A 12,517-nucleotide genomic window follows, 5' to 3' on the forward strand; every position below is an offset into this window, starting at 1 on the left:
TAATAATAATAATAATAATAATAATAATAATAATAATAATAATAATAATAATAATAATAATAATAATAATAATAATAATAATAATAATAATACTAATAGTAGTAGTAGTAGTAAAAATTGATGGGTTCTACATGGGTAGTGAGTCCACCTCAACAAATTTGCCCCTCATGACTCAAGTGGGAAAGTACTGCTCAACCATACCGACCTTCTTTATACAATATATCATCTTCGACACAAGCAAAACTTTCGTTATCATATCTGAACCATTCACATCAGTATGAATCTTTTCAACTAAAAAGGACTTCATGTCTAATGGATCTTGTATCCAATGATATCACACCTCAATATGTTTCGACATTGCATGAAAAGTCGGATTCTTGCTGAGATGGATCACACTATGACTATCACAGAATAACACAAACTTGTCTTGCTTGAGACTTAACTCATCTAGGAATTTCTTCATCCACACAAGAGTTCTTTAGAAGCTTCAGTTGCTGCAATGTACTAACTTCAGTAGTGGATAAAGCAACACACTTTTGTAACCTTGATTGCCAAGACACAACTTCCCCCACAAATGTTATCATATAACCAGAAGTAGATTTTCTAGAATCAAGATCACTTGCCATATCTACATCTGTGTAACCATCGAACACAGGTTCACCACCTCCTTAGTATAAACATAGTTTAGAAGTGACTTTGAGGTATCTCAGAATCTACTTCACTGTTTGCCAATGATCTTTACAAGGATTAGAGAGAAATCGACTGAAAACTCCAACTGCATGAGTAATATTTGACCTTGTGTATAACAACTGCATGAGTACATAGCTTGTTGGTAGTACTCTAGATCTCCACTATAAGTGATCATTACATACTTGTGTGGAGGATATCTTTGAGAAGGTTAATGTTCTCTAGTAGATCTTCTCAACTAAAATTCAACTAGTGGCTTAGCTGGAATCTGCTCCTCATATTGAGGTACATGATCATCAATTACATTCTCATCATCTACATGTACATCTCCTTCATCGACAAAATTTTCTACAAAGGGCTTAGGCGTAACATCAATGTAACTTATGGAATTTGATTTTTTTTTTTTCTCAAATTTATTAAAATCTTCAATAGTTTGGTCTTCAGGAAATATCACATCTTGACATCTGATAGTTTTCTTGCCAATTGGACCCCACAATCTACAATCAAATTCTTCAGCACCATAACCAACAAACACACACGGTTTGGATTTACTATCAAGCTTGAACATCTCATCTCTTGGAATGTGAACAAAACATCTGCCACCAAACACTCTCAAATAACGATAAGAGACATCTTTCCATATCCACACTATATTTGGAACATCACCATTTGGTTGAACCAAGATGATTTTATATTTAGAGTTTTTATGATAACAAAAGTATTTTACGAGAACAATATATTTGGCTTCAAAGACTACGAAGGAAGATTCATGTTTTTGAAGAAAATTTAAAATAAGATTTGATTCAAATTTATAATTGAAGAAAATATAAAATAAGATTTTATTCAAATTTAAAATTGAAGAAAATCTAAAATAAAATTTGATTTAGATTTATAATTGAAGAAAATCTAAAATAACATTTGATTCAGATTTATAATCAATGAAAATCTAAAATAAGATATGATTTATATTTATAATTGAAGAAATTTTTTAACAAAGTTGAAAAGAAGATATAGTCAAGATTTGAAGAAGATTTTATCAATATTTATCTACAAAAAAATATGAACATAATCAATTTGAAAAATTTATAAATGCAATATGAACAAAATACAAACATAATCAATCTGAAGAATTTACAAACTCAATCTAAACAAAATAGGAACAAAATCAATTTAAAGAATTTACAAACTCAATCTGCACAAGATATAATTCAGAATTAAATAAGGAATAAATTGAAACCCTAATAAGAACTATCAATAGATACTTAAGGCTAAAGAAGAATATAATCAAAAAGTATAAAAAAGTAGAAGAACTCAAGCTCAAAAGTCCAAATTCATCTTAGAGTTCAGAGAGAGAAACACTTGTTCGAATGAGAAATATTCTCTACGCGTTTTTTCTTAGAGTGTGAAAGTTATTATTATTATTATCTGCTTTGTTAGAAGCAAACACTTAAAGTTCCAATCTTTTGTATCCAACCAGATAGTAGTTTAGTTCATTCTTCAATATGGGGTTGTTAGGTTGTTAGAAGATGGCTTGGCTTGTAGGGTTAAAGTGGTTAGTTCCTCAAAAGTCTGGGGTTGTCAGGCTGTTTGGGAAGACTGGCTTGGAGGGTCAGGTGCTTTGTAATTCAAGGTATTTGAATTAGTGGATTAAAGCCTTCCAAATGAGGGGACTGGATGTAGCCAAGTTAGTGGTGAGCCATGATAAATCTATGCGTCAAATTATTTATGCTCTTATTGCTTGCTGCCTCTGAAATCGGATTGCTTCTTATCTAAGTAATTCTTAAAAACCAACCAATCTTCACCAAATTAGCAAAAAGTTATTAACTTTGGCAAACACAATTCAACCCCATTCTCGTGCTTGCACCTTCAATTGACATCAAAGCTTGGTCTCAAGGTGGAGCACTTTATAGTGTTTGAGGAAAGATTCAAGGGTTCAATATGGCTGAATTGAATGAATAAGTTGCTAGAGGAAACATCAACATACCACATCTATTTGATGGATAACATTTTGAGTGCTGGAAAGACATGCTGAAAAGTTTCTTAATTTACAAGATCCTGAACTTTAAGACTTGGTGGAAGATGTTTATACTACTTCAAATAATACTGATGGTATTGAAATTCCAAGAAAGCCTATGAATGCTGATCAGAAGAAGATGTTCAAGATGCATCATAAGTCTAGAACATTCATGGTAAATGTTATCATCTTCAAGTAGTTTGACAATTGCACCAACAAGGAGACAATAAAGAGTATTTATGATAGTCTGAATATGACATATGAAGGAATCAAGCAAGTTCAAGAAGCAAAGGCAAACCTCATAGTAAAAAAATATGGGTTGTTCAAGATTGAAGAAGATAAAGACATTGAAACAATATTTTCCAGATTCCAAACTCTAGTATTAGGATTAAAGGTACTTGAGAAGAGTTATATTACTGTTGATCATGTGAAGAAAATCCTTAGAATTCTGACAAGCAAGTGGAGACCTAAGATCACTGCCATTCAGGTAGTAAAGGATATGAATACTCTTAAGCTGGAAGAATTAATCAGCTCTCTCATATCACATGAAATTGAACATGTAGAGGATGAATCCAAGAAGAAACAACCAACCTTGACATTGAAATCCAAGTAGAAGAAAGTTATGAAGGCAATAGCAGAATCAAAGGATGATGATTCAGAGGATCAAAATAGAGACTCAGAGGAAGAAGAATTGGCGTTTATATTCAAAAAAATTCAAATGATATGGCATAATATAAAGAAGAAATTTCCCCAAAGATATTCTAGGTAATCCAGTAGAGGAAATGATGATAAATATGACAAGAAAAACATCATCTGCTATGGATGCAATGAACTTAGACATATTGGGTCATATTGTCCAAATATGTGATGAGACAAAAATACTTGAAAGTTAAACTTTTTTTATTTTTTTTTTTCGTTCTTCTTATTTTTTTTTCTTTTTTTTTTCATTCTTTGTTTTTGAATAACACAAATATAATATATTACAAGAAAATATACAAACTAATGTAAAACTAAACTACTTTGAAGTTATCACAACATTAGTCAGGTATGAAAAATAAGGTTTAGGTTTTTCTTGATAAAGTCAAACTTATCTTCAGATAGTGGTTTGATGAATATGCCAGTTCATTGGTGTTGAGTGTCCACAAATTGAATGTTTAGTACCCCTTTTTGAACAAAGTCCCTAATGAAGTGGTGTTTGATCTCAACGTGTTTAGCTCTAGAATGTAAGATAGGATATTTTGTTAGACAAATTGCAGAAGTGTTATCACAATAGATGAAAAGGTTGGATTCTAGGATTTTATAGTCTTCAAGTTGATGTTTCATCCAAAGTAGTTGGGAACTGCAACTAGCTGCTAAAATGTAATCAACCTCTGGTGTTGACATTGCAATGGTGTTTTGTCTCTTACTTGACCAAGACATTAAGTTGTCACCTAGAAATATGTAGTTGCCATTAGTATTCTTTCTCTCAAGTTTATCTCCAGCATAATCAGAATCACAATATCTACTTAGTTTGTACTTAGGAGATTTATTGTAGAACAAGGTAAGGTTGGCAGTGCCTTTTAGGTACCTAAAGATTCTCTTAACATCAGTTAAATGTGATTCCATATGATCAGCTTGAAGTCTTACACATACATACGTTAAACATGATGTCAGGTCTAGAAGTGGTAACGTAAAGTAGGGATCCTATCATTCCTCTACAGATTTTTTTTGCTCAATTGTTCTCCTGAATCATCTTTTTCAAGTAAACAAGTAGGTGCATTGATGTGGCCATAGGTTTGCAATCACTCATCTTAAACTTCCTAAGAAACTCTTTTGTATATTTAGTTTGATGAATGTATATACCTTTTTGACTTTGCTGAATTTGTATCCCTAAGAAGAACTTAAGTTCTCCCATCATACTCATTTGAAATTCAAGTTGCATCAATTTAGAATTTTTTTTGGCAAAGAGTGCCATTAGTAGATCCAAAAATAATGTCATCAACATAAATTTGAATAATAGGAATGTCATCTCCTATTGATTTTCTAAAAATTAGATTATCTACTTGTCCTCTTTCGAAGTTATTTTTAAGCAAGAAGTTACTAAGTCTATCATACCATGCCCTAGGTGTTTGTTTTAGACCATATAAAGATTTCCTAAGTTTAAAAACATGATTTGGAAATTCAGAATTTTCAAAACTTAAGGGTTGTTTAACATAGACTTCTTCACTTATATAACCATTTAGAAAAACACTTTTAACATCTATTTCAAATAATGTAATGTTATTATTTGCTCCAAAAGAAAGTAGGATACAAATAGCTTATAATCGGACTACAAGTGCAAATGTCTCAGTATAATCAATGTCCTCTTGTTGACTATAACCTTGTGCGACAAGTCTTGCCTTATTTCTAACCACTTCACCTTTTTCATTTAGCTTGTTTATGAAAACCCACGAGGTTCAATAATGTTCTTCTTGGTCTAGGTACTAGATCCCAAATATCATTACTTTTAAACTCATTTAACTATTCTTGCATTGCAATAATTTTTAAAATGTCAAATATATCTTTGATTTTTTATTATTATTTTACCAACTACCAAATAATTCAAGTTTTCCCATACATAAAGATATTCATAAATTACTAGAAATTTTTTATAAGATTTTCGGTACAAGGTTCAAAAGGTGTTTACCGATAAATTTTTTAAAGTTTTTCAGTACAGAAGGTTAAAAAGGTGATTACCAAAAATATTTTTTAAAATTTTCCGTTACAAAATGTTAAAAAGTTGTGTATCAATAAACTCATGTACTGGAAAACTAGTGAAAAAGTATTTCGATACACATCTTTTTAAAAAAATGAGTCAAAATAAATTAAATAAATGACAGTAATAAAAAAAATTAAAATTAAAAAGAATTTTCAGGAAATTTGTAGGTTGAAGTTTTCTGGTAACTTCGGAAAATGTAAAAAAAAATTTTCAATATAATATATGTTTCAGAAAGGTTGAAATAAATTTTTTGGGTCTTTTTGGAAAACTTCAAAAATATTTTCAGAAATGGTCTTCTATAATCGGAAAACTATTTTCAAGTTTTTCGGAGTGTAACTTGTGTACCAGAAAACTTGAAATCTTTTTTTTGAAATAAATGAAATTTTTTTACTCGCTTTTAATATTTATAAGGATATTTATGTCTTTTCTTTTAGTTTGTGGGGGTACAGATAATTTGAACTCTACAGAGTAAAATTTTCTATTATTATTCTATTTTATATCTTATCATATCTCTATTTTATTTTGCTTTATTTTTATTTTATTTTGCTTTATTTTGCAAATCAAATGGGTCCTAAAGATTTGATCCAATCAGGCTAGAGTTGAACTGGTAAGTATTAAATAATATATTTTTATATATTTGTAATATATTATACCAAATAAAACAAATATTAATTGGCATTACTTAGATGAGTTTACATTTCATCTGAGAGGTGCAGATGCTACCCAGTTGCTTTCTAGTTTTCATGCTTCCTAGCAATCATAATTTCATAAAAATAAATCATAAACAATTATCACTTGGATTTGCCAAAGTAGTTCCACTGACCAATAGATAGAGTAAGATCACTCACAATTTAGTTTTCTTAAGTTAATTAACTAAAATAATGTACAGGGAGTATAATATAAAAATCTCCAGAGCCTTCAGACGTATTATCTGCTACTTGGAGTTTTTTCATTTAATTTCAGTTAATGGTTCACTGCACGTCCTACTATCCAAGCTCCCATGTTTGCCATCTGCAATAATAATTTTACAGTTTAATTATCATATCTACATTGACAAGAAAGCAACCGTTACTATCTATAATCGTTTCTATATCTTAAATCAATTTAACGATGGAAAGGCAAGAAAGCAACCATTGACCTATCTCTTGCAAGGATAAGATAAAGAACGATGGCATATGATTGTTAGATATAAGCACAATACAATATGAACCTAAAAACCTCTTAACATTTTATCATATACAATATTTACTACACACTATGTAATAACCACATTATGTTGGTTATCCTATTCTATGTTTGAAATGAACCCGACATAGGTACCATATGATAAAATGTACATGCAAATAACAACATTGCATAATTTTAAAAAATTAACTTTTAATATATCTTTTCCATTATTTATAAATTAATCTATGTAGTCAATGACGGACAGTGGTATGAAAGAAACTCATCATACACCTAAAAGCTAAAAATACAAGAATTCACAACATTAAAGTCATATTCAAACCCAATATAAAGCAAATATTCTCTCCTTTTTACAATAGTGTCACTTTAGAAGAAAAAATTATTTAAAAAATGAATGTCATTTTCAATGTAACTTTTTAATTATTTTTTTTAGTTGTATCCTTCAATTATTAATATGTACACTACTTCCAAGGTATTAATACTACTTAACATTTATGATAGTAGAAAACTCACCAATAAAAAATAAGGGTAATTCAGTAAAATGACTAGTATTTTTCTTCTATTCATTGTATTTCTTAATACATTTGCAAAAACCTTAAACGATGTTCATTTTAAAATGGAGGGAGTAACTTTTAGCCTCCAAGGTGCATAAATCATCCTGTCATTCAAGTATTTAAAGAAATACATGTGATCCTTGAATGGAATCACTATCTCCCAAGGTGAGGATGAATGCCAAGAAGTCAGAAATTGCTGAAAGTTTGACAATGGAAGACGGAAGATAAAGTTCTTTCATAGGAGAAGAAATGAGAAGACAGGAAGGACATATAACATTGTCATTCAAATTTTAAGGGTGAAATGACCAAAAAGACCAAGGTGAGGATGAATGCCAAAAAGTTGCACAATGTGAAGAGGGGAGATGAAGTTCTTCATAGGAGAAGAAATGTGAAGACAGAAGGCACCTATAACATTGTCATTCAAAATTTAAGGGTGACATGACCAAAAAGTGCAGAACAAAAGGGCAAAGCTATAAGTTGCTGGAAAAATATATCTATTTTATGGTGAAATGACCAAAAAGAACAATAACAACAATTTGAACACTACTAGTGGCACTACAGCTGCAACTCAAAACCGCAACACCATGTGATTTTGCGTAGTACCAATGGGTTGCTACGCTGCTATGGACTATATAGTGCGTAACAAGTAATTTATACCATAGAAAACCAAACTTGTTAACAACGAACAAGTTTCGAGCAGTTGCGGCGGCACGGAAATTTAAAAGCAAAACATGGGGAATAGATACAGTGAGAATTGTTGCAATAGAAGAAGATTTGTAAGCAATTGGGAGGGATGCTTGTGGGCTGTGGCATTGCATTGGAGACCAAGTACTGAACTGGAACTTAAGATAAATGTCTTCCTATTATTTTAGAGTTTGCTTTAGGCCTCCATAAGTGTTGGGCTGACCCTATGCCGTATCTATTGCCAAAGAAAAGACTACAATAAAGGTGCACATTAAGTTGATGTATGACAATTTCTGATGTGAGTGGATATATAAGGGTGCAAGAATATGGTGTTGTGGTGATGAGGGTCTGTTTTTTCTCTGCTTCATCGTGGATTTTGTAACAAAGGGGATCAAGATTTTGATGCAGTATTCAATTAATCAAAATCACAAATATCATATTTGCTTTTCGTTAGGCTACTGTGCATGGGATGTTGAAAGAAAAAGAACACTGCAAAATGGGTTCGGAACCTACATTTTTTGTGCATTTGATGGTGGAGAACACAGTAAAAGAAGTACTTAGCTGAGAATGAGGATGAGTTGACAACATTGCTGGGACTTATAAACCATTGATGGACCAAATACATCAACTTTTGTTGACCAAATTATAAACCAATTGTCTCTTATAAAAAAGACCTGATGTAGTACTATTTTCCTAATCCAGCAGCTTCCCTAAGGACAAAAGTTGCACTAACAAGCAAGATAGGATAAGCTACAAGGATAAAATATCCTATCATACTCAATAAATAATTAAATACTGGTTTAATGTAGGATAGTGTTTCTCTATAGAAACTATCAACTCAAAAATCCTGGTTGCTAGGAAACCTATTGGCAAGGGAACGTGCATTACAATCACATTTCCTTTTTTCTATTTCAATGAATTTAAAAGTACTGTTGAATTTCCTTTTCCTCCATGACATTTATAGAAAGCTCCACTTGTAGAAAATTTGATTCCCAGACAAAGAACTCCAATTACCCAAACTTGAACACAAGTTTCTGAAAAACCTATTGGAATTTAACAAAAAGCAAGGAGCATTTTAAGTGAGACACCAAATTACCAGAGTTAAATAAAAGGACACCAAATACCAATAGCTTAATAAATCTGCACACATTTCTGTTCCATCTCTTATCTGCTCTCAACATAAGTAATTATCCAATATTATTGTTTGTCACAGCTTCTAAACCATCAGCAAAAACTTATTTGATAACACATGTAGCATCTACATTCTAGTTTCCCATGACATGAAGACTACATTCCCATTAAAGTAAAGACATGAAACATGAAAATTAGAGGAGTTGAATGAATTAATTTGTTATCATTCAAATTATTTAAAAATATAATAGAACCTCAATTTATTTTCACTCCATATCACTTTTTGCTTCATATTGAGGATCACACTAACTACCTAACTGTTCTCTAATCATTTTATTATTTCATTTGATTCCCAATAATGGAATGAAAAAAATCATTTTTTTATATCATACATCCAAACAATGATAAAAGTGAAATGATTCTATTCATTCCATTGTGTACGGCCAAAAGAATAGAACATCAACCTAATGGAGTGAGATACTTTTTATTTTTATTTAATGATTTCAAACAAAGCTATAGTTTCCACTTTTAATGATAAAAATATATGGTTAATTGTTATCCTTTTACATTAGAAATTATAAAAAGAGGGAGAAAAAGAGAAAATTTACCTTCCTAAGTGGAAGGTGAAATTGGGGCATGAATGGTGCTGTAAATTTTGGAGAGACGACCAATTTGGGGTTTGGATCGAGGAGGTTTCTTTTTAAGACCAAAAACCTCTTGAACCAAAGGAACATGAACAAGTACCAGTTTCCATGCCAATAACCAACCTACACATACAAATTCCTTGTGAGTTTGAAGTGAACATGATGAATTGAACAAGAACGAAATAGATTTTACCTACCTAGAGTGATTAATGAGAGAACGAAGGTTATGGCTAGGAGGGGTCGAAGAAAGACGATAAGAGTGTGTTCCCAAATTGACAACGATGACTCCATCTCTGCCCAACCCAACTCCTCTTCGACCTCCACCTGAGTCTATTGTACTCCCTCGTGAGTCGTGCTTTATTATTTATAAATCAAAACTTTTTTTTTCACACATTAACAAAATTATTTATATTTATAAAAACGAATATCAAAGAGTTAAATAACTTTTTAGTTTCCGAAAATTAATTATTTTATTTTTATAAAAAAATTTATTCATTTTTTAAAAACTTTTATTTCTATTTTTAGTCTTTAATTTTATATTAATTATTATTTATTTTTTGAATTTTTAAATTATTTTTTGTAATATTACTCGAGAGAATGTAAAATAAATCCTATAAAAATTTAGAATTTTTTACTAAAAATATAAATTTTTAAACATAAAATGCCTAAAAGATTTAGCTTTAATTTAGCATTTAATTAAATATTCTATATTTTTGTACCAAAGTGGTTAAATATGTCATAAATATTATTGCAAAAATCATTAAATAAATTCAAAGGATATACAATAGTTGATTTAAAAGTAGAGACAAAAAAAAAATTATTGAGACTAAAAGTTGATGAAATGTTTTATAAGGGCTTAAAATAGTGAAATTTTATAGGGAATAAAATATATTTAACCCTTTATTAAAAGATTTAATTGCAGTTTTGATCTCTTATTTTCACGTGTTCATGGAAATTGGCTCATGCATTTTGAAATGTCAAAGTTTTAGCCTCTCATTTAAATTTTTTAATTTAAAAATAATGATGTAACGTATTTTAAATAACGTGGTATATGGTTAATAATATGGAATGATTAACATCCACAAAATTGTCATAAAATCTTATAAAAATATCAGTTTTCACTTTTCAAATTATTTATTATTGTAATTTAACTAATGACATTTAAATAATTAGCGCATATAAATAATTATATATCATGATATTGTATGTTACATCATTTAAAATGTCACATCAATATGTTTTAGTTCAAAAATTCAAGGAATAAACTAAAATTAACATATTTTAACATAAAAAAATCAATTTCGTAAATTGATGAAAATAATAGGATCAAAACTGCAACGAAATCTTATAAAGCAAAAAATAGATTATACGCAGTCATGATAAATTAATTTGACACTAACAACCAGTTAGCACCAATCTATTGACAACTATTTTAAAAAAATAATTTTATAATGTGTTTGTAAAAGAAAAATAATAAGTCATAAATGTACTCCCGTATGAGCATAATTTTTTTTCTTCATTAAAATATTTAATAAAATTGTTTTTGGATAAAATTTAAATATGTAGATAATATACACAACTTATATTATGCATTCATCAATTTTTTTTGCACAAAGGCTTATAACTTTAAATGTTCCAATCTATTTAAATATCATCTAGTTACACTTGGAATAAATAAAATGAAAAATCTTATAAAAATACTTAAATCCACAAATCATATCAAGATATCATCTAAAAAATACCTCCATCACATCACTCTTATGAATTATTGGAGAGATTCTCCTCTTAGAACTCTACCATAAAAATTAAGTTATTTTTTCACAAAATTGATCTTCACATTATTGTTTTATATGACGATGTTTTCTTTCTTTCTTTCAATGAATTCATACTCGAGGTCCATTGTTAACTCACATAAATATCGTTCTACATTAGACTATTGCGAGAGTGAAATACTTGTACACAAGTTTACATCATATTGATGTTACAAGGTTGCACATAATATTCAATCATGTGCAATATTTTACTAGATAATATACATGCACATCATATGATACATCTATTCAAATCATATAGAATCAAATAACCACATAGGATTAATTAGTAACACAAAATCAATTAACAAAGAATATACAAAACATCGATTGTCTTTAAGTTCGCCAAACAAAGATGATAAAACACTTTGTCAAATCTATCAACAAAAGTTAGTTTTCTAATTTATTAATAATATTTTTATTAAACTTACTCCATGAAGACTACTATTTCAACTTGAGTGTATGGCCGAATCGACAATCATAACATGATTGTTTGTAATGAACATATTCCATCTATAATCCAATAATCATGGCTCAGGCGCTACACCTTATTCTAGATAGTCCTACACCGTAAGGTTTCTCCGTGTTGGACAGTACAATTTCCATTTGCCATAGTGGCTTCTACTAGTAGGAGTTCGAAACCTAGGGACCTCTAGGAAGTTTGTAGTCAACTCAACTGAATTTATCCTCAATCTTAATGTACTTCATTTTACTATAATAAACATCCTATTTTTCTTTTTACAAAACTGACCATCTTTAACAATTTTCAAATTTAATTATCTTTTTCAACAATCAATTTAATAAATTAATGCTCATAACTCATAATGCTACTTATGAAAAATCACCTCAACTTTAATTGATTCAACCGCAAACATTGAAGCATATTTTAATTTACAACGTAGAATATATAGTTCATACATTTCAATTTTTTAACTTATAGTAATCACCACAAATAGATGAAAACGTTTTTTCTTTCAAAAGAAAAATAATTGGAAAAGAGAAGTTTAGTTTCAAGCTTACTCCAAAGTGTCCTCTAAAAGTGACTAATGAATTTAGTGTCTCGATCACTC

General features: G+C 29.7%; 1 protein-coding gene across 2 annotated transcripts; it reads right to left on the bottom strand.

The window, feature by feature from the left end:
• Positions 1-6,095: 6,095 nt before the first annotated feature.
• LOC101503921 (uncharacterized) lies at positions 6,096-9,992 on the bottom strand. 2 transcript variants are annotated; one of them, XM_004514206.4, is made up of 3 exons: positions 9,834-9,992; positions 9,601-9,759; positions 6,096-6,449 (listed from the first exon to the last, which is right to left on the bottom strand). In XM_004514206.4, exons 1-2 carry the CDS (start codon positions 9,925-9,927, stop codon positions 9,605-9,607), a joined length of 249 nt encoding a protein of 82 aa, XP_004514263.1. In that variant the 5' UTR covers positions 9,928-9,992; the 3' UTR covers positions 6,096-6,449; positions 9,601-9,604. The 2 variants fall into 2 exon arrangements, with proteins under 2 accessions (XP_004514263.1, XP_004514264.1); XM_004514207.4 differs by lacking the exon at positions 6,096-6,449 and adding an exon at positions 8,436-8,904.
• Between the last annotated feature and the right edge of the window lie 2,525 nt (positions 9,993-12,517).

Source organism: Cicer arietinum, chromosome 2 (assembly GCF_000331145.2).
Source record: "Cicer arietinum cultivar CDC Frontier isolate Library 1 chromosome 2, Cicar.CDCFrontier_v2.0, whole genome shotgun sequence".
Classification (NCBI taxonomy): domain Eukaryota; kingdom Viridiplantae; phylum Streptophyta; class Magnoliopsida; order Fabales; family Fabaceae; genus Cicer; species Cicer arietinum.